The 23519-nt window shown below is 45.5% G+C and overlaps 2 protein-coding genes across 2 annotated transcripts in view; one reads left to right on the top strand and one right to left on the bottom strand.

The window, feature by feature from the left end:
* The first annotated feature begins 293 nt into the window (after positions 1–293).
* grsf1 (G-rich RNA sequence binding factor 1) lies at positions 294–18616 on the top strand. The gene is made up of 10 exons (XM_084181355.1): positions 294–704; positions 829–976; positions 1756–1911; positions 10532–10666; positions 12672–12810; positions 14319–14446; positions 14921–15006; positions 15139–15274; positions 18254–18319; positions 18466–18616. The coding sequence occupies exons 1-9, from the start codon at positions 486–488 to the stop codon at positions 18307–18309; spliced, it is 1203 nt and encodes a 400-aa protein (XP_084037481.1). The 5' UTR covers positions 294–485; the 3' UTR covers positions 18310–18319; positions 18466–18616.
* Positions 18617–19773: 1157 nt separating this feature from the next.
* LOC311144692 (protein RUFY3-like) overlaps positions 19774–23519 on the bottom strand; it is a 51553-nt gene continuing 47807 nt past the window's right edge. The window contains exons 15-17 of the mRNA XM_084180786.1: positions 23337–23364; positions 21307–21384; positions 19774–21081 (exon numbers count right to left, since the gene is read on the bottom strand). The gene's annotated coding sequence lies outside the window, so the exon portion shown is untranslated. The remainder of the gene's footprint in view (positions 21082–21306; positions 21385–23336; positions 23365–23519) is intronic.

Raw genomic sequence — 23519 nt, 5'->3', positions numbered from 1 at the left:
GTGGAAAATGAAACGTAACAAAACAACAAACTAATTAATTGACCAAAACAAATCACATTCAACCTTGCCAATTTCATTTGTATATATTCTTATTCTTATCCCTGACCTTTTTCTTATTTTTCCCGTTCTGTTTTGAAGTGGACATACAGGGACCAGGGACAGTCCCCTATTTTGACCACTAGGTGTCATCTGAGCGCCACTAGAAAATGTTGTGAGTCCGCCTAACCACTAGACGGCGATATTTCATAATCCATAACGCAGCTGGAGAAATACTCATTTGTTGACTACAATTCACTTTGACCTTTTGACAAACTACTGTCCTTGGCCAGCGTGTGTTTTCTTGCCGTAAAGAGGAGCTTATATACCCGCACCTTTCAATTTCTTTAAGTGTTGCAATTACTGCGGTGAACGTGGGTTTTGTACTTCTGTCAAACCGGTTCGTCACATTTGAAGTCGGAGCATTGCTCAATAACAGGTTTGATAAGATGTCTGGGAACTGTAGGTCCTTGTTGTTTGCCTTACGTCGCTCTGTGGTGGGGAGACAGGCGTCCAAGAGCCTGCTGTCGCAGAGTAGTGCCGCAGGGACGGTAGCTGTTGCGGAGCGATGTGGCCGTCCGCGGTTCCATCACCACTGGACCGCCCCACTGAAACCCCGGCTTAACAGCCTCTACACACTGCAGTCCCAACACGGCCTACACTCCGAGGTTGGTGTCTGTGTGCTGCTGCTACTCGTTGTATGAAAATGTATCCTGCTGTCAGTCCATTTTATATGGTAGAAATATAGATATGAATGTCATAACTTAAACCTATATCCCTGTTGTGCAATAGGCAGAGGCCCCCGTCAAAGATGATGACTACCCACCTCTACCAGACTACAACTCTAACCCAGGGCCGGAGAAGAAGGAGGTTTTTATCATCAGAGCTAAAGGACTTCCGTGGTCCTGTACCACTGACGATCTCATGCAGTTCTTCTCTGGTAAGCCCTCCGGACAGCGCTGTTCAGAACATGCTCATAAAACTCAAGGGGCCGGTTTCCCAGATACAGATTAAGCCTAGTCGAGATTCTCCGTTGAGCATGTTTTTTAACTCCAGAACTAGGCTTAATCTGTGTCCGGGAAACCGGCCCGAAGGAATCGCATCATTATTGTAGAAAAGACGGAGACGTGCCAGCTTGTCAGACCACGGTTGTTGCTGCTTCCTTGCAGAGGACTCCTATTACCCAGAAACCACAGGGAAAGAGCAGTTGTTACCGGAGCCTCTTACTATGTGGTCTATCATGGCTTCATGTCATTTCCTTTGTTGAGTAAAGCTCCTGACTGTTATCCTCTGTTTCCCCCACCGTGTCCTCCCAGAGTGCTGGCCTGCTGTTATCCTCTGTTTCCCCCACCGTGTCCTCCCAGAGTGCTGGCCTGCTGTTATCCTCTGTTTCCCCCACCGTGTCCTCCCAGAGTGCTGGCCTGCTGTTATCCTCTGTTTCCCCCACCGTGTCCTCCCAGAGTGCTGGCCTGCTGTTATCCTCTGTTTCCCCCACCGTGTCCTCCCAGAGTGCTGGCCTGCTGTTATCCTCTGTTTCCCCCACCGTGTCCTCCCAGAGTGCTGGCCTGCCTGATCCTAATGTCATTGCTTCACATGAGAGATTCATCTTTCATTTTATCCCCAATTTTCCTATAAAAAAATGACGGTAGTAAATGTTAGAAATGTCTACACTTAAGATTGTAGTGGGCTTAATAGGTACGTTTACTTCTCACTGTCCAGAGTGCCGTGTGCGTGACGGTGTGAAGGGGATCCACCTGACGGTGAACCGGGACGGGAAGCCCAACGGCCAGGCCTTTATAGAGCTGGAGCATGAAGAGGACGTCTGCAAGGCCCTGGAGAAACACAGACAGTACCTGGGACCACGCTATATAGAAGGTACTATAGACAGACAGGACCTGGGACCACGCTATATAGAAGGTACTATAGACAGACAGGACCTGGGACCAGGCTATATAGAAGGTACTATAGACAGACAGGACCTGGGACCAGGCTATATAGAAGGTACTATAGACAGACAGGACCTGGGACCAGGCTATATAGAAGGTACTATAGACAGACAGGACCTGGGACCAGGCTATATAGAAGGTACTATAGACAGACAGGACCTGGGACCAGGCTATATAGAAGGTACTATAGACAGACAGGACCTGGGACCAGGCTATATAGAAGGTACTATAGACAGACAGGACCTGGGACCAGGCTATATAGAAGGTACTATAGACAGACAGGACCTGGGACCAGGCTATATAGAAGGTACTATAGACAGACAGGACCTGGGACCAGGCTATATAGAAGGTACTATAGACAGACAGGACCTGGGACCAGGCTATATAGAAGGTACTATAGACAGACAGGACCTGGGACCAGGCTATATAGAAGGTACTATAGACAGACAGGACCTGGGACCAGGCTATATAGAAGGTACTATAGACAGACAGGACCTGGGACCACGCTATATAGAAGGTACTATAGACAGACAGGACCTGGGACCAGGCTATATAGAAGGTACTATAGACAGACAGGACCTGGGACCAGGCTATATAGAAGGTACTATAGACAGACAGGACCTGGGACCAGGCTATATAGAAGGTACTATAGACAGACAGGACCTGGGACCAGGCTATATAGAAGGTACTATAGACAGACAGGACCTGGGACCAGGCTATATAGAAGGTACTATAGACAGACAGGACCTGGGACCAGGCTATATAGAAGGTACTATAGACAGACAGGACCTGGGACCAGGCTATATAGAAGGTACTATAGACAGACAGGACCTGGGACCAGGCTATATAGAAGGTACTATAGACAGACAGGACCAGGCTATATAGAAGGTACTATAGACAGACAGGACCAGGCTATATAGAAGGTACTATAGACAGACAGGACCTGGGACCAGGCTATATAGAAGGTACTATAGACAGACAGGACCTGGGACCACGCTATATAGAAGGTACTATAGACAGACAGGACCTGGGACCTGGGACCAGGCTATATAGAAGGTACTATAGACAGACAGGACCTGGGACCAGGCTATATAGAAGGTACTATAGACAGACAGGACCTGGGACCAGGCTATATAGAAGGTACTATAGACAGACAGGACCTGGGACCAGGCTATATAGAAGGTACTATAGACAGACAGGACCTGGGACCAGGCTATATAGAAGGTACTATAGACAGACAGGACCTGGGACCAGGCTATATAGAAGGTACTATAGACAGACAGGACCTGGGACCAGGCTATATAGAAGGTACTATAGACAGACAGGACCTGGGACCAGGCTATATAGAAGGTACTATAGACAGACAGGACCTGGGACCAGGCTATATAGAAGGTACTATAGACAGACAGGACCTGGGACCAGGCTATATAGAAGGTACTATAGACAGACAGGACCTGGGACCAGGCTATATAGAAGGTACTATAGACAGACAGGACCTGGGACCAGGCTATATAGAAGGTACTATAGACAGACAGGACCTGGGACCACGCTATATAGAAGGTACTATAGACAGACAGGACCTGGGACCAGGCTATATAGAAGGTACTATAGACAGACAGGACCTGGGACCAGGCTATATAGAAGGTACTATAGACAGACAGGACCTGGGACCAGGCTATATAGAAGGTACTATAGACAGACAGGACCTGGGACCAGGCTATATAGAAGGTACTATAGACAGACAGGACCTGGGACCAGGCTATATAGAAGGTACTATAGACAGACAGGACCTGGGACCAGGCTATATAGAAGGTACTATAGACAGACAGGACCTGGGACCACGCTATATAGAAGGTACTATAGACAGACAGGACCTGGGACCTGGGACCAGGCTATATAGAAGGTACTATAGACAGACAGGACCTGGGACCAGGCTATATAGAAGGTACTATAGACAGACAGGACCTGGGACCAGGCTATATAGAAGGTACTATAGACAGACAGGACCTGGGACCAGGCTATATAGAAGGTACTATAGACAGACAGGACCTGGGACCAGGCTATATAGAAGGTACTATAGACAGACAGGACCTGGGACCAGGCTATATAGAAGGTACTATAGACAGACAGGACCTGGACCAGGGACCAGGCTATATAGAAGGTACTATAGACAGACAGCACCTGGGACCAGGCTATATAGAAGGTACTATAGACAGACAGGACCTGGGACCAGGCTATATAGAAGGTACTATAGACAGACAGGACCTGGGACCAGGCTATATAGAAGGTACTATAGACAGACAGGACCTGGGACCAGGCTATATAGAAGGTACTATAGACAGACAGGACCTGGGACCAGGCTATATAGAAGGTACTATAGACAGACAGGACCAGGGACCAGGCTATATAGAAGGTACTATAGACAGACAGGACCTGGGACCAGGCTATATAGAAGGTACTATAGACAGACAGGACCTGGGACCAGGCTATATAGAAGGTACTATAGACAGACAGGACCTGGGACCACGCTATATAGAAGGTACTATAGACAGACAGGACCTGGGACCAGGCTATATAGAAGGTACTATAGACAGACAGGACCTGGGACCAGGCTATATAGAAGGTACTATAGACAGACAGGACCTGGGACCAGGCTATATAGAAGGTACTATAGACAGACAGGACCAGGGACCAGGCTATATAGAAGGTACTATAGACAGACAGGACCTGGGACCAGGCTATATAGAAGGTACTATAGACAGACAGGACCTGGGACCAGGCTATATAGAAGGTACTATAGACAGACAGGACCTGGGACCACGCTATATAGAAGGTACTATAGACAGACAGGACCTGGGACCAGGGACCAGGCTATATAGAAGGTACTATAGACAGACAGGACCTGGGACCAGGCTATATAGAAGGTACTATAGACAGACAGGACCTGGGACCAGGCTATATAGAAGGTACTATAGACAGACAGGACCTGGGACCAGGCTATATAGAAGGTACTATAGACAGACAGGACCTGGGACCAGGCTATATAGAAGGTACTATAGACAGACAGGACCTGGGACCAGGCTATATAGAAGGTACTATAGACAGACAGGACCTGGGACCAGGCTATATAGAAGGTACTATAGACAGACAGGACCAGGGACCAGGGACCAGGCTATATAGAAGGTACTATAGACAGACAGGACCTGGGACCAGGCTATATAGAAGGTACTATAGACAGACAGGACCTGGGACCAGGCTATATAGAAGGTACTATAGACAGACAGGACCTGGGACCACGCTATATAGAAGGTACTATAGACAGACAGGACCTGGGACCAGGCTATATAGAAGGTACTATAGACAGACAGGACCTGGGACCAGGCTATATAGAAGGTACTATAGACAGACAGGACCTGGGACCACGCTATATAGAAGGTACTATAGACAGACAGGACCTGGGACCAGGCTATATAGAAGGTACTATAGACAGACAGGACCTGGGACCAGGCTATATAGAAGGTACTATAGACAGACAGGACCAGGGACCAGGCTATATAGAAGGTACTATAGACAGACAGGACCTGGGACCAGGCTATATAGAAGGTACTATAGACAGACAGGACCTGGGACCAGGCTATATAGAAGGTACTATAGACAGACAGGACCTGGGACCAGGCTATATAGAAGGTACTATAGACAGACAGGACCTGGGACCAGGCTATATAGAAGGTACTATAGACAGACAGGACCTGGGACCAGGCTATATAGAAGGTACTATAGACAGACAGGACCTGGGACCAGGCTATATAGAAGGTACTATAGACAGACAGGACCTGGGACCAGGCTATATAGAAGGTACTATAGACAGACAGGACCTGGGACCAGGCTATATAGAAGGTACTATAGACAGACAGGACCTGGGACCAGGCTATATAGAAGGTACTATAGACAGACAGGACCTGGGACCAGGCTATATAGAAGGTACTATAGACAGACAGGACCTGGGACCAGGCTATATAGAAGGTACTATAGACAGACAGGACCTGGGACCAGGCTATATAGAAGGTACTATAGACAGACAGGACCTGGGACCAGGCTATATAGAAGGTACTATAGACAGACAGGACCTGGGACCAGGCTATATAGAAGGTACTATAGACAGACAGGACCTGGGACCAGGCTATATAGAAGGTACTATAGACAGACAGGACCTGGGACCACGCTATATAGAAGGTACTATAGACAGACAGGACCTGGGACCAGGCTATATAGAAGGTACTATAGACAGACAGGACCTGGGACCAGGCTATATAGAAGGTACTATAGACAGACAGGACCTGGGACCAGGCTATATAGAAGGTACTATAGACAGACAGGACCTGGGACCTGGGACCAGGCTATATAGAAGGTACTATAGACAGACAGGACCTGGGACCAGGCTATATAGAAGGTACTATAGACAGACAGGACCTGGGACCAGGCTATATAGAAGGTACTATAGACAGACAGGACCTGGGACCACGCTATATAGAAGGTACTATAGACAGACAGGACCTGGGACCAGGCTATATAGAAGGTACTATAGACAGACAGGACCTGGGACCAGGCTATATAGAAGGTACTATAGACAGACAGGACCTGGGACCAGGCTATATAGAAGGTACTATAGACAGACAGGACCTGGGACCAGGCTATATAGAAGGTACTATAGACAGACAGGACCTGGGACCAGGCTATATAGAAGGTACTATAGACAGACAGGACCTGGGACCAGGCTATATAGAAGGTACTATAGACAGACAGGACCTGGGACCAGGCTATATAGAAGGTACTATAGACAGACAGGACCTGGGACCAGGCTATATAGAAGGTACTATAGACAGACAGGACCTGGGACCAGGCTATATAGAAGGTACTATAGACAGACAGGACCTGGGACCAGGCTATATAGAAGGTACTATAGACAGACAGGACCTGGGACCAGGCTATATAGAAGGTACTATAGACAGACAGGACCTGGGACCAGGCTATATAGAAGGTACTATAGACAGACAGGACCAGGGACCAGGCTATATAGAAGGTACTATAGACAGACAGGACCTGGGACCAGGCTATATAGAAGGTACTATAGACAGACAGGACCTGGGACCAGGCTATATAGAAGGTACTATAGACAGACAGGACCTGGGACCAGGCTATATAGAAGGTACTATAGACAGACAGGACCAGGGACCAGGCTATATAGAAGGTACTATAGACAGACAGGACCTGGGACCAGGCTATATAGAAGGTACTATAGACAGACAGGACCTGGACCAGGCTATATAGAAGGTACTATAGACAGACAGGACCTGGGACCAGGCTATATAGAAGGTACTATAGACAGACAGGACCTGGGACCAGGCTATATAGAAGGTACTATAGACAGACAGTACCAGGGACCAGGCTATATAGAAGGTACTATAGACAGACAGGACCTGGGACCAGGCTATATAGAAGGTACTATAGACAGACAGGACCTGGGACCAGGCTATATAGAAGGTACTATAGACAGACAGGACCTGGGACCAGGCTATATAGAAGGTACTATAGACAGACAGGACCTGGGACCAGGCTATATAGAAGGTACTATAGACAGACAGGACCTGGGACCAGGCTATATTTAAGGTACTATAGACAGACAGGACCTGGGACCAGGCTATATAGAAGGTACTATAGACAGACAGGACCTGGGACCAGGCTATATAGAAGGTACTATAGACAGACAGGACCAGGGACCAGGCTATATAGAAGGTACTATAGACAGACAGGACCAGGCTATATAGAAGGTACTATAGACAGACAGGACCTGGGACCAGGCTATATAGAAGGTACTATAGACAGACAGGACCTGGGACCAGGCTATATAGAAGGTACTATAGACAGACAGGACCTGGGACCAGGCTATATAGAAGGTACTATAGACAGACAGGACCAGGGACCAGGCTATATAGAAGGTACTATAGACAGACAGGACCTGGGACCAGGCTATATAGAAGGTACTATAGACAGACAGGACCTGGGACCAGGCTATATAGAAGGTACTATAGACAGACAGGACCTGGGACCACGCTATATAGAAGGTACTATAGACAGACAGGACCTGGGACCAGGCTATATAGAAGGTACTATAGACAGACAGGACCTGGGACCAGGCTATATAGAAGGTACTATAGACAGACAGGACCTGGGACCAGGCTATATAGAAGGTACTATAGACAGACAGGACCTGGGACCAGGCTATATAGAAGGTACTATAGACAGACAGGACCTGGGACCAGGCTATATAGAAGGTACTATAGACAGACAGGACCTGGGACCAGGCTATATAGAAGGTACTATAGACAGACAGGACCTGGGACCAGGCTATATAGAAGGTACTATAGACAGACAGGACCTGGGACCAGGCTATATAGAAGGTACTATAGACAGACAGGACCTGGGACCACGCTATATAGAAGGTACTATAGACAGACAGGACCTGGGACCAGGCTATATAGAAGGTACTATAGACAGACAGGACCTGGGACCAGGCTATATAGAAGGTACTATAGACAGACAGGACCTGGGACCTGGGACCAGGCTATATAGAAGGTACTATAGACAGACAGTACCAGGGACCACGCTATATAGAAGGTACTATAGACAGACAGGACCTGGGACCAGGCTATATAGAAGGTACTATAGACAGACAGGACCTGGGACCAGGCTATATAGAAGGTACTATAGACAGACAGGACCTGGGACCAGGCTATATAGAAGGTACTATAGACAGACAGGACCTGGGACCAGGCTATATAGAAGGTACTATAGACAGACAGGACCTGGGACCAGGCTATATAGAAGGTACTATAGACAGACAGGACCTGGGACCACGCTATATAGAAGGTACTATAGACAGACAGGACCTGGGACCAGGCTATATAGAAGGTACTATAGACAGACAGGACCTGGGACCAGGCTATATAGAAGGTACTATAGACAGACAGGACCTGGGACCAGGCTATATAGAAGGTACTATAGACAGACAGGACCTGGGACCAGGCTATATAGAAGGTACTATAGACAGACAGGACCTGGGACCAGGCTATATAGAAGGTACTATAGACAGACAGGACCTGGGACCACGCTATATAGAAGGTACTATAGACAGACAGGACCAGGCTATATAGAAGGTACTATAGACAGACAGGACCTGGGACCAGGCTATATAGAAGGTACTATAGACAGACAGGACCTGGGACCAGGCTATATAGAAGGTACTATAGACAGACAGGACCTGGGACCAGGCTATATAGAAGGTACTATAGACAGACAGGACCTGGGACCAGGCTATATAGAAGGTACTATAGACAGACAGGACCAGGGACCAGGCTATATAGAAGGTACTATAGACAGACAGGACCTGGGACCAGGCTATATAGAAGGTACTATAGACAGACAGGACCTGGGACCAGGCTATATAGAAGGTACTATAGACAGACAGGACCTGGGACCAGGCTATATAGAAGGTACTATAGACAGACAGGACCTGGGACCAGGCTATATAGAAGGTACTATAGACAGACAGGACCTGGGACCAGGCTATATAGAAGGTACTATAGACAGACAGGACCTGGGACCAGGCTATATAGAAGGTACTATAGACAGACAGTACCAGGGACCAGGCTATATAGAAGGTACTATAGACAGACAGGACCTGGGACCAGGCTATATAGAAGGTACTATAGACAGACAGGACCTGGGACCAGGCTATATAGAAGGTACTATAGACAGACAGGACCTGGGACCAGGCTATATAGAAGGTACTATAGACAGACAGGACCTGGGACCAGGCTATATAGAAGGTACTATAGACAGACAGGACCTGGGACCAGGCTATATAGAAGGTACTATAGACAGACAGGACCAGGCTATATAGAAGGTACTATAGACAGACAGGACCTGGGACCAGGCTATATAGAAGGTACTATAGACAGACAGGACCTGGGACCAGGCTATATAGAAGGTACTATAGACAGACAGGACCTGGGACCAGGCTATATAGAAGGTACTATAGACAGACAGGACCTGGGACCAGGCTATATAGAAGGTACTATAGACAGACAGGACCTGGGACCAGGCTATATAGAAGGTACTATAGACAGACAGGACCTGGGACCAGGCTATATAGAAGGTACTATAGACAGACAGGACCTGGGACCAGGCTATATAGAAGGTACTATAGACAGACAGGACCTGGGACCAGGCTATATAGAAGGTACTATAGACAGACAGGACCTGGGACCAGGCTATATAGAAGGTACTATAGACAGACAGGACCTGGGACCAGGCTATATAGAAGGTACTATAGACAGACAGGACCTGGGACCAGGCTATATAGAAGGTACTATAGACAGACAGGACCTGGGACCAGGCTATATAGAAGGTACTATAGACAGACAGGACCTGGGACCACGCTATATAGAAGGTACTATATATATATATATATATATCTTCTTCTCCTGCAGTGTTTGAGGTGACCAACAGCGATGCCGAGGCCATCTTGAAGAAGTCCGTTCAGCTCCCAGCCAGAGACGGAGTGGTGCGGATCAGAGGTCTCCCCTACAGCTGCTCCGAGACTGACGTCCTGCTCTTCTTCTCTGGTAGGACACCGTTAACAACAGGCCTCGTTAAAACACTCTACCTTAACAGATTTGGTTGTTGTGTTATGCCCTTCCTGGTCGGGTTTCATACTGTAAGGGATGTAGCCAACTCTTCTTGTAGGGCATGTCAATCATAAAATAGTTGGTTTCAGCACATTAAATCATATTTTCTTGTTAACATACACATATATAGCAGATATTATTGCGGGTGTAGCGAAATGCTTGTGTTCCTAGCTCCAACAGTGCAGTAGTATCTAACAATTCACAACAATACACACATCTAAAAGCAGGGACGGCTTGTTCAATAGGGCGATATGGGCGACGCACTGCCAAACGGGAAAAGGAAGGGATTTTTTTCTAATCAATTATATCACGGCAACAGCAGTTATCAGTGTTCACGTCTGATCTGCCAGCCACTAAATGTCAAATCAGGCTAAAGTCGTGCTTCAAATGGCCCCGCCCGTTTTTTGGGCGATTTCAGTCAGGTTGAAAATCGCCCAGAAGTCTCTCATAGCCTGTCATGTAAAATCTATTTTTTTCACATTTCAAAGCTTTCAATACATTCTCTATGGGTGTCTGTGGGCATGCACTTACGCGCTTTCGTCATACGTGACGTAACGTTGAACGTAACTAAGACAATGGCGGCTTGCAGCGTCTATGTTGCGACCTGCAGTGTGGCGTTATTTTATGTTTTTAATTTGTAGACTTAGTTTACAAACATTCTGCAAACATTCTGCTTTGGACTGATCTTCGGTTTTGGACTGATCTTGTTGATCGTGTACATACCCGCTACGAACGGACTAAATAATGAAAACGCTGCTGGCAGCGGAATCCCAATACAGCTGGGAGACTTGGCTGGATGACAGAGTCCCGGACAGAGAGGTGGAGCCGGCCGGCTTCACCCTGGTCAGAGCGGACCGCGATCCTGGTAAGAGAGCGACTCTGTACCCCGACATTGAACTGCTTTCTGTGTCATTGAACCTTACTATTGTTGATAAAACAAGTTTACTGGAGAACGGAGACCAAGTAGAGACTTTTGGACAAGGTGGATAATTGTATAATATAAGGCAGTTTATTCAGAGGTAAAGATATCTGGAATCGCGTGCACGGACCCGTTCGTCAAACTCGTAGGGAGTTTATCAGAAGAGCCCCTAAACATTGTGTGCTGACATTTTATACAATAAAATGAAGTAGGTTGAATCTAGTAGTTCTGATCTTCTGATTGGTCCTGATGAGTTGGGCGAGGTCACCTCCAGGCTAGTGTCACTGTTGCATTGGCTCTGAGTCGGGTTCTCTGTCTTCAGATGTTCAGCCTAAGAGAAGAGGATTTGTGTGTGTGTGTGTGTGTTTGTTATCAGTGTGTGTGTGTGTGTGTGTGTTTGTTATCAGTGATGATGTGTGTGTGTGTGTGTGTGTGTGTGTGTGTTTATCAGTGATGATGTGTGTGTGTGTGTGTGTGGGGGTGTGTGTGTGTGTGTCCTCAGGGCAAGAACTCGTGAGTTGGAAGAACTGAGAGACCTATGGCGTGGGTGTTATCCTTAGCCACCTGCTGACAAGGCTGACAAGATAGGACTCTTGTTCATTGTATTGAATACAAAGGCCCAACACAAAATGGGTCATGCACAAGATTTTAGTCAGACCAAGCTATAACATTATATATTTACTACGACAGTACATTCAACCAAAAGCTAATATAACAAAGGCATCAGAGATTATTTATAATCTGTCACAGAAACTGGAATCCATCTCCCCAGATCAGTCAATAAATGCTTCTGGTATTGACTTATATGCTGCCCCTGTCTTCATATGTTGTTGCTGGACATATCTTTTTTAAAATGTGTGTAGGTCACCTAAATCATCAGAAAAATTGCCCCTCCTGAGAATTTTTTCAGGAGCCGCCACTGTCTAAAAGTAAAAGAATGGAATGAATACAGTATGGAAACAGGGGGATGAACCAACCAATCATGTCCCAGGTTCTGAAGCTGCTCCTTCTGTCTCCTTTCAGGTCTGGATGTGGTTGAGGACGGGGTCACTCTAGTAACGGACCACAGGGGGAGGAACTCAGGGGAGGCCTATGTCCAGTTCCTAACCCAGGAGCAGGCTGACAAGGCCCTGACCAGAGACAGAGAAGTCATCGGAAACAGGTAGGAACACTCATCACTTTAACCCCCTGGAGTTGATTTCCGCTTAAATCTAATTAGCATAATACAAAAAAAAATCCCCATTAAAATATTTCCAGTTTAAGCTAGAGATATACTACATGACCAAAAGTATGTGGACACCTGCTCGTCCAACATCTCATTCCAAAATCATGGTCATTAATATGGAGTTGGTCCCCCCTTTGCTGCTATAACAGCCTCCACTCTTCTGGGAAAAAAGCGTGTGCGAGCAAGGAGGCCAACAAACCTGACTCAGTTACACCAGCTCTGTCAGGAGGAATGGGCCAAAATTCACCCAACTTATTGTGGAAGGCTACCCGAAATGTTTGACCCAAGTTAAACAATTTAAAGGCAATGCTACCAAATACTAATTGAGTGTATGTAAACTTCTGACCCACTGGGAATGTGATGAAAGAAATAAAAGCTGAAATAAATCATTCTCTCTACTATTATTCTGACATTTCACATCCTTAAAATAAAGTGGTGATCCTAACTGACCTAAGACAGGGACTTTTTACTAGGATTAAATGTCAGGAATTGTGAAAAACTGAGTTTAAATGTATTTGGCTAAGGTTTATGTAAACGTCCGACTTCAACTGTATATATTTTTTGTTGTTGTGATTTTTACCCCCTTCTCTCCCCAATTTCGTAATTACGATCTAACTAACCCTCTCATCCCTGCAACTCCCCAACGGGCTCGGGAGAGGCGAAGGTCAAGTCACGCGTCCTCCGAAACATGACCCGCCAAGCCACGCTTCTTAACACCCGTTCCCTTAATCCGGAAGCCAGCTGCACCAATGTGTCGGAGGAAACACTGTTCAACTGACGACCGAAGTCAGCTTGCAGGCGCCCGGCCCGCCACAAGGAGTCGCTAGAGCGCGATGAGCAAAGTAAAGCCCCCCCGGCCAAACCCTCCCCTAACCCAGACGACGCTGGGCCAAACCCTCCCCTAACCCAGACGACGCTGGGCCAAACCCTCCCCTAACCCAGACGACGCTGGGCCAAACCCTCCCCTAACCCAGACGACGCTGGGCCAATTGTGCGCCGCCCTATGGGACTCCCGGTCACGGCCGGTAATGACACAAGCTGAAGCGACGCCGCAACACTGATTAATTAATTAATTGATGAGCAGCGATGCAGTGCCTTAGACCGAGGCGCCCCTCGGGAGGCCCATCAAATATTTGTTGATACTTCAAGGGGTCTTAAAATTCCAAATCAAATAGTTAAATGATCCTTGGTATGACCTTCTTAAAACAATTCCATTTGTTAGCTTAATATAACCCCCCCCCACTCTACAGGGCTTAGACTGTAGAAGGTTCAGAACTCAGAACATTCAACAGCTTTCAATGGATTCCATTTGCTTTCTTGTTTATCAATAAATCCAGGTTCAGTTCAGTGCTGCCACTAGACTCTTTAGCAACGGATCCTCCGACCTTGACCTTTACCCATGATCATGTCTTGACCGTGTCCTGACCATGTGACCGTGTCATCAGGTACATCGAGGTGTTCCCCAGTAGGAGGAGTGAGGTTGGAGGTCGGAAGAAGACAGAGTCTGTTGAGGAGGGCAGAGACTCCAGACGGAGTCAACCAGACAGGCCTGCAGCACAGCCCCCCAGACATGGTGAGACAGACAGACAGACAGACAGACAGACAGACAGACAGACAGACAGACAGACAGACAGACCTGCAGCACAGCCCCCCAGACATGGTGAGACAGACAGACAGACAGACAGACAGGCCTGCAGCACAGCCCCCCCAGACATGGAGAGACAGACAGACAGACAGGCCTGAAGCACAGCCCCCCCAGACATGGAGAGACAGACAGACAGACAGACCTGCAGCACAGCCCCCCAGACATGGAGAGACAGACAGACAGACAGGCCTGAAGCACAGCCCCCCAGACATGGTGAGACAGACAGACAGACAGACAGACAGACAGACAGACAGACAGACAGGCAGGCCTGCAGCACAGCCCCCCCCAGACATGGAGAGACCCACTGTTTTCTTAAAATGTATAGTGTCATGTCGTTTATCATTGATTGGACTGGATGGGTAGATGTATAGATGGATGTTCCATGGTTGTTGTTTGTTTCAGGGTCTCGTCAGGTATCTTCTATGTCCGAACACTCTGTTCACATGAGAGGACTGCCCTTCCAAGCCACAGGAGATGACATCGTTCAGGTATTATTAGCATGGTTTCCACTACCGTGCTGTCTCAGAGCGACACCGTGCTAACTAGCATCAGAGAAGTTTGAACAAACATTGCCTTTCTGTAACACTCAAGATTCAGAACTTTGATCAGTGTTCTGTCAGTTCTTCTCTCCTCTAGCGCTGTCTAGGATTCTGGTCGAGTTCGGTCCAGACGGGAGGGCCAGCGGAGAGGCTGACGTGTACTTCACATCACACCAAGACGCCGTCTCAGCCATGACCCGGGACAAGGCACACATGCGTACGTCTGTCTATATAAATGACTGATTGTCTATACTCTATACAGTGGATTCTGAAAGTATTCAGACCCCTTTACTTTTTCCACATTCTGTTACGTTACAGCCTTATTCTAAAATGGATTAAATGAATAAAAATCCTCATCAATCTACACACAATACCCCATAATCACAAAGAGAAAACTGGTTTTAAGACATTTTAGCAAATGTTTTCAAAATAAGAAACATAAATCCCTTATTTCCATAAGTATTCAGACCCTTTGCTATGAGACTTGAAATTGAGCTCAGGTGCATCCTGTTTCCATTGATCATCCTTGAGATGTTTCTACAACTTGATTGGAGTCCAAATGTGGTAAATTCAATTGATTGGGCATGATTTGGAAAGGCACACACCTGTCTATATAAGGTCCCACAGTTGACAGTGCATGTCAGAGCAAAAACCAAGCCATGAGGTCGAAGGAATTGTCCGTAGAGCTCCGAGACAGGATTGTGTCGAGGCACAGATCTGGAGAAGGGTACCAAAACATTTCTGCAGCATTGAAGGTCCCCAAGAACACAGTGGCCTCCATCATTCTTAAATGGAAGATGTTTGGAACCACTAAGACTCTTCCTAGAGCTGGCCGCCCGGCCAAACTGAGCAATCGGGGGAGAAGGGACTGGGTCAGGGAGGTGACCAAGAACCCGATGGTCACTCTGACAGAACTCCAGAGTTCCTATGTGGAGATGGGAGAACCTTCCAGAAGGACAACCATCTCTGCAGCACTCCAGCAATCAGGCCTTTATGGTAGAGTGGCCAGACAGAAGCCACTCCTCAGTGAAAGGCACATGACAGCCCGCTTGGAGTTTGCCAAAGGGCACCTAAAGACTCACAGACCATGAGAAACAAGATTCTCTGGTCTGATGAAACCAAGATTGAACTCTTTGGCCGAATACCAAGCTTCATGTCTGGAGGAAACCTGGCACCATCCCTACGGTGAAGCATGGTGGTGGTTCCAACAGGACAACAACCCTAAGCACACAGCCAAGACAAGCAGGAGTGGCTTCGGGACAAGTCTCTGAATGTCCTTGAGTGGCCCAGCCAGAGCCTGGACTTGAACCCGGTCGAACATCTCTGGAGCGACCTGATAATAGCTGTGCAGCAACGCTCCCCATCCAACCTGACAGAGCTTGAGAGGATCTGCAGAGAAGAATGGGAGAAACTCCCCAAATACAGGTGTGCCAAGCTTGTAGCGTCATACCCAAGAAGACTCGAGGCTGTAATCGCTGCCAAAGGTGCTTCAAAAAGTACTGAGTAAAGGGTCTGAATAGTTATATAAATGTTCTATTTCAGTTTTTATTTGCAATACATTTACAAACATTTCTAAAAACCTGTTTTTGCGTTGTCATTATGGGGTATTGTGTGTAGATTAAGGGGGGAACAAAATAATTTAATCAATTTTAGAATAAGGCTGTAACGTAACAAAATGTGTAAAAAGTCAAGGGGTCTGAATACCTTCTGAATGCACTGTATAATCCTGTATACTCCTAGAAGCAGAATGTCACCCTGAACTAGGGTGACCACATGTCCTGGATAATTGCGGAACAGTCCCCCATTTTCGCCCCTTTGTCTGATATTCTGAGCAGTGCAAGATGAGACGTGTCATATCGTCAACCAATCACATTTGTCAAATCCTTTCGGGCTAAACTTGCAGAGGTCAGTGGGTAAATTAGCCTTCTAACGACAAGCTACAGGAGTAACTAAACAGCCGTATTAGACTGAAAGATAATTTAGTCCAATTTGTGAGGCTCTCTATGCTCATTAGTTGCTCATTCAACATATTTGAACTGTTTTACGTTCACTGACAACAACCAGAAATATTTCCGTGGCCCATATATTCCCAGATTTTCATAAAACTGTGGTCTATGATTTCTGCATCACCAGGTTTTGTGTGAGCTCAGCAAAAGAGGAGTGTACCTGCCGATTCCATTATCTAAAGGTTGGCTTCATTAAAGAGCCACTGAACAAACCGATGGGCACCTGTGTTTTTCTGTTGCTCATTAGGAAAACTAGATTTCTGTCTTGGAGGTGTGTTTCCTGACCAATTCCGCGTTTGGTTAATGATGTTTGTCCCCCCATGAGATACTGTAGACGCTGAAGCCTATTTCACTTCCTCAAAATCCCCAGAATGAATCTAAGATAACTCAAGAAATCTGTAATATATGTTGACGTTTTTTTTGCAGAGGATGTTTGAGTTGTTTTACATCTAAAGGTGTTTGGCGCAGTATTTTTTTCAAGTAAAAAAAATAAATAGCTGAGCAGGTCTGTCTCACTGTCTATGCTAGTGGATAGAGAGCAATCGCCGCAGCTGTTCACCCCATGTTAGTGGGCAAATGGACGTCGTCAAATCAAAACCCAACCTCCGTTGTGGCGCATGGATGTTTCAAACTCCGTTTTAGACAAGACTGATTTATGACCAAAATTAACCTATTTACACTTTAGTCCATTTTGACACTAGAATAAATGTTTGAGATATGAGATGCTGTAGATGCCATTTTCAAAGGGATGAATTGCTTTTTAAAGGCAGTCGCTCTTTAAAGTCCCGTAGATCACTTCACTATTCCAAAGCTCTACTACACAAGCTTCCAACTTACCTAACTCTGTTAAAGTATAACAACATGAGTTACAAACCCCGTTCACAGGGTTGGTTAACTCTTGAGGTTCCTTGGTTCTTCAACGAATTAGGTAAATCAGTCTTCAGTTTTAATGCCCCCATCTTTTTGAATATGCTGCAGAACTACCTGCGAGGGCAGTTTAGGAGTCTAATGTTGAATTTGTTTTGATTAAATGTAAAAAATATATTGTGGTGTTGAATTTGTAGTTAAAAAAACAAATTAACCTGTAGTAATTATTTTGTATTCATGTAGGCTAAATCATCCTGTTGTCCCGCATTTGGGTATTTCAAACGTGGTCACCCTACCCTGAACCCGTTTCTTTTTCTGTGCAGAAGAGAGATACATAGAGTTGTTCCTGAATTCAACATCAACTGACGAGGGGGAATGAAGTTTGCCAGGTTGGTCTGAATAAGAAATGTCAGTTCTAGGTTTCTATTTAGGGATTCCTAGATTTGAACATCAAATATTGTGATATAATATGAAACCGTACTTGATAATATTGGCTTTTACTGATTTAGGCTCCGACTTGTGATTCTGTCTGCAGGGGGATTCCTACCGGCGGGCTGTCCTCTCCAAAACTAGATGATCAGTGTAGTGTGGTGAAAATCCCCAGGAACTGGATGAGTCAACATTTGTAAGGGTGTGGAAATTAGCAAACAATTATGTTAAATATAATAATAAACTACATTCATCAATCTTGACTTTATTATGTGAAGACATGCAACATTCCCTGTAGGATCTGGTCATGGTTCAGCCTTACATGACTTCTCAGTGGTCCTCTGTAGCTCAGCTGGTAGAGCACGGCGCTCGTAACGCCAGGGTAGTGGGTTCGATCCCCGGGACCACCCATACGTAAAAATGTATGCACGCATGACTGTAAGTCGCTTTGGATAAAAGCGTCTGCTAAATGGCATATTATTATAATATTATTATTACTAAAACTATAATCAACGTCTAACTTGCACTGTTACGCAATTAAGAGACTAGATACAATTAGCTAATCCTGCCGATCAATGTTTTAGCATTAATTTAATTGAGGCAAGCAGATCAGAGATGTCCAGGTGGAAACCAGTGTACATTACCACTAGACCTACCTTATAAACGTATAGTCAAAGAATGACTCTGCTCTTTGCTAGTAAAAACAAGGCAGGAAACCACCCAGATTCTAATTAACTATTTAAATGATCGGCGCGCACCCCGTGTCGCTCCTCTGAACGATCTGCCATCAGACAAAACATCCGTTACCCTGTAACAATACATCCATAGCACTTACAATAAAACAAACGTGTAGCTCTTTATGAACTCTTGAAACAATCCACACATTACAATTTAATTCACATAGTAACATTCATTTAGTCGATTCAAGTCTTCCCACCCCTCACCGGCGTCAGTGACCCCAGGACTTCCGTGGGAACGTCTCTCCCTAGAGATAGCCACAGTTAAGGTGTGTTTGAACCCGTGATGGCCAGCCATCCAAACAATGTCATAAATGGTGAGAATCACCAGGATCACCTCTCATTCTTCCACTACAGAATGACTAAGTCAGGATTTACCGTCTGCTATATGTATATGTGCTCTGTTGCTCTATGCATGGTCATCACAATAAAGACTTTCCTGCTGAAGTGGTTGTGTCTTTCCGTCCAACAGGAAGCTCGGTCATGAGGCGTGAATCCAGGTTATGGAAGAGCATTTTATAGTATGACATCTTCCCCAGAGACACTTACTGTTTGGAATATGCAGTGTTGTAATTCAGTCATTGAGTTGACTAATGGTTCTGAATCTCAGTGGAGTGTTAGATTTCATAGATCATTACAAACTAATAGCAGACAGTATAAATGAAAACCAGGCTTGGTAAAACTTGATCAAAGTTTATTGTCGAGTAAGGAAACATTTACATCTGGTCTTGTCCAGAACTTCTGGAGTATCAGAGTATTTTATTTTTGTCTAATATCGCCCAGATAATTACAGAACTGCCAGATAATCAATATAATCCCTTTTTGTCATTTTAATGATTCCATTATTCTCATTTCTTAATTAAAAGTTATAGACAATGTTGCATTTTGAACCCGCTGTTGTCAGATGTATGGCAAACCAAAGCATTGCACTAAGTTCAGATCAACCGCAAAACACAAAAAGTTCAATGTTTCACCAACATTTCATATCCGATTGTCTCGTAACTGATAAAATATAAATCCGTAAGTTCTACTTTTTAACGCTTCACAAATGTTTTGAGCAAAAGCCACAAGTACTATATTAAGTCCACAAGTACTGACTAAATACTGTGATCAGTTCAGATATGTACACACGATGCAAAAGATTCAGCTTTTCACATAACCTAGAGAACATGAAACCAACCCGGGCCAGACCTGTTTGTGCAATCATTCCACTCTTAGCCCCTCCTTGCCATATGCCAAACATGGTTTGAATAGCACAAACAGATCTGGGACCAAGCTATGAAAATATATACCTTCGCATGGGAGTCATTGGAGTTTTCAGATGTCTGAAACCGTTAAGAGATGAGAAGCTTGGAGTCAGTGAAGTTAAAGCTGCACTACGCAGAAATCACTCCTCCATTTCCTTGTTGCTAAAATTCTAATATTTCACCTAATTTCAGTTTGTGACAAAACAATCATATATAGTGTAGGGAATCATTTTACAATCGAAACCACTGAAATATATTTTCCATAACCAAAAGTATTGTATTTTCAGCTGTTTGAAGCTGGTGTAAAAACAAAACAAAACGGGAAGCATAGAAATAGTGCAGATAGAACACATCTACCGCTTCTCAGACTGGCATTCAATGAAGATGACAGATCTATAACTCACATTTCTATGCGAAATTGGTCAGGTCGCCCAAAAAGTAAAGTCGTCAGACCGAAAGTCGTCTGTCCCTTTTAGATATTTTAGTAGAGAATGACACTGCATTCCAGGCCGAGACAGGAAGTGTGTGTCTCAGGGTGGGCTGGAGGCGTACTGCATGACACTGCATTCCAGGCCGAGACAGGAAGTGTGTGTCTCAGGGTGGGCTGGAGGCATACTGCTGCAGTAGCTGTGAGTAGCAGGAGTCACAGACGTGTTCAGGGTTGATGGAGGAGGGAAGAGGAAGCTCATTGGTCAGACAGCGGTCACAGAACACCCCTCGACAGTTAGCACACTGGCTCTATAGAGAGAAGAGAAACAGTTAATACACTGTCTCCATAGACAGAAGATAGAACTGGAGAGATGCTGATTATTCTAGAAGGAGTTCAGCTGGAGGATTATGAGGAAGTAAAACACTGGATTGAGACACGGTCAGTTTGAGGAAGTCATCATGTCTGAAGAAGAGGAGGATTGAGACACGGTCAGTTTGAGGAAGTCATCATGTCTGAAGAAGAGGAGGTGGTACCTTGGTCTTAGTCATGGACTCCTCCTGTTCACATAGAGAGCAGATGGACGCCTGGCTGATCTCAAGACAAGACTGGTCCTGGAGAAGAGATCATCTGCATTAAATATATTATGCATATTTAACACTTCAAAATGGTAGAAACATTAGATATATTATACATTCAGTGCATTCTGAAAGTATTCAGACCCCTTTCCTTTTTCCACATTGTTACGTTACAGCCTTAATCTAAAATGGATTAAAATATTTTAAAAAACAAATTCTTATTTCCATAAGTATTCAGACCCTTTGCTATGAGACTCGAAATTGAGCTCAGGTGCATCCTGTTCCCATTGATCATCCTTGAAATGTTTCTACAATTTGATTTGAGTCCACCTGTGGTAAATTCAATTGATTGGACATGATTTGGAAAGGCACACACCTGTCTATATAAGGTTCCACAGTTGACTGTGCATGTCAGAGCAAAAACCAAGCCATGAGGTCAAAGGAATTATCCGTAGAGCTCCGAGACAGAATTGTGTCGAGGCACAGATCTGGGGAAGGGTACCAAAACATTTATGCAGCATTGAAGGTCCCCAAGAACACAGAGGCCTCCATCATTCTTAAATGGAAGAAGTTTGGAACCACCAAGACTCTTCCTAGAGCTGGCCGTCCGGCCAAACTGAGCAATCAGGGGAGAAGGGCCTTGGTCAGGGAGGTGACCAAGAACCCGATGGTCACCCTGACAGAGCTCTAGAGTTCCTCTGTGGAGATGGGAGAACCTTCCAGAAGGACAACCATGTCTGCAGCCCTCCACCAATCAGGCCTTTATGGTAGAGTGGCCAGACGGAAGCCACTCCTCAGTAAAAGGCACATGACAGCCCGCTTGGAGTTTGCCAAAAGGCACCTAAAGGACTCTCAGACCATGAGAAACAAGATTCTCTGTTCTGATGAAACCAAGATTGAACGCTTTGTCCTGAATGCCAAGCGTCACGTATGGAGGAAATCTGGCACCATCACTACAGTGAAGCATGGTGGTGGCAGCATCATGCTGTGGGCATGTTTTTCAGTGGTAGGGACTGGGAGACTAGTCAGGATTGAGGGAAAGATGAACGGAGCAAAGTACAGAGAGATCCTTGATGAAAACCTGCTCCAGAGCACTCAGGACCTCAGACTGGGGCGAAGGTTCACCTTCCAACAGGACAACGACCCTAAGCACACAGCCAAGACAACACAGGAGTGGCTTCGGACATGTCTCTGAATGTCCTTGAGTGGCCCAGCCAGAGCCCGGACTTGAACCCGATCGAACGTCTCTGGAGAGATCTGAAAATAGCTGTGCAGCAACGCTCCCCATCCAACCTGACAGAGCTTGAGAGGATCTGCAGAGAAGAATGTAAGGAACTCCCCAAATACAGGTGTGCCAAGCTTGTAGCGTCATACCCAAGAAGACTTGAGGCTGTGATCGCTGCCAAAGGTTTTTCAACACAGAACCGATTTAAAGGGTCTGAATCCTTATGTAAATTTGATATTTCAATTTTTTATAAATTTGCAAGAAATTCTAAAAACCTGTTTTTGCTTTGTCATTATTGGGGTATTTTGTGTAGATTGATGAGGGGGGGGAAAACAATTTAATCAATTTTAGAATAAGGCTGTAACATAACAGAATGTGGAGAAAGTCAAGGGGTCTGAATACTTTCCGAAGGCTCTGTATTTAACACTTCAAATGGTAGAAACAGATACAGTACCAGTCAAAAGTTTTTATTTTACTATTTTTTTTTACATTGTAGAATAATAGTGAAGACATCAAAACTATGAAATAACACAAATGGAATCATGTAGTAACCAAAAAGGTGTTCAATAAATCAAAATATATTTTATATTTGAGATTCTTCAAATAGCCACCCTTTGCCTTGATGACAGCTTTGCACACATATTATACATATTTAACACTTCAAATGGTAGAAACAGCTGTAAAAGGGAGCTCCTATGAAGACGCCCACAGCAAAGATATCTAGAAAGACTGTAGTTAGAAGAGAATTCTTAAGGAATCTTACCTCTTTATCCTGATTTTGTGACAATGACCTAGAGAGCGAGAGAACGAGAGAGAGAGAGACACAGAGAGAGAGAGAGAGAACGAGAGAGAGAGAGAGAGAGAGGGGAGAGATAGAGAGAGAGAGCACAGAGAGAGAGAGAGAGAGAACGAGAGAGAGAGAGAGAGAGAGAGACAGAGAGAGAGA

This window comes from Coregonus lavaretus, assembly GCF_964263955.1.
Source record: "Coregonus lavaretus genome assembly, chromosome: 17".
In the NCBI taxonomy this organism is placed as follows: domain Eukaryota; kingdom Metazoa; phylum Chordata; class Actinopteri; order Salmoniformes; family Salmonidae; genus Coregonus; species Coregonus lavaretus.
Note: the sequence above shows the minus strand (reverse complement) of the source record. Positions and strands in the feature narration are given on the sequence as shown.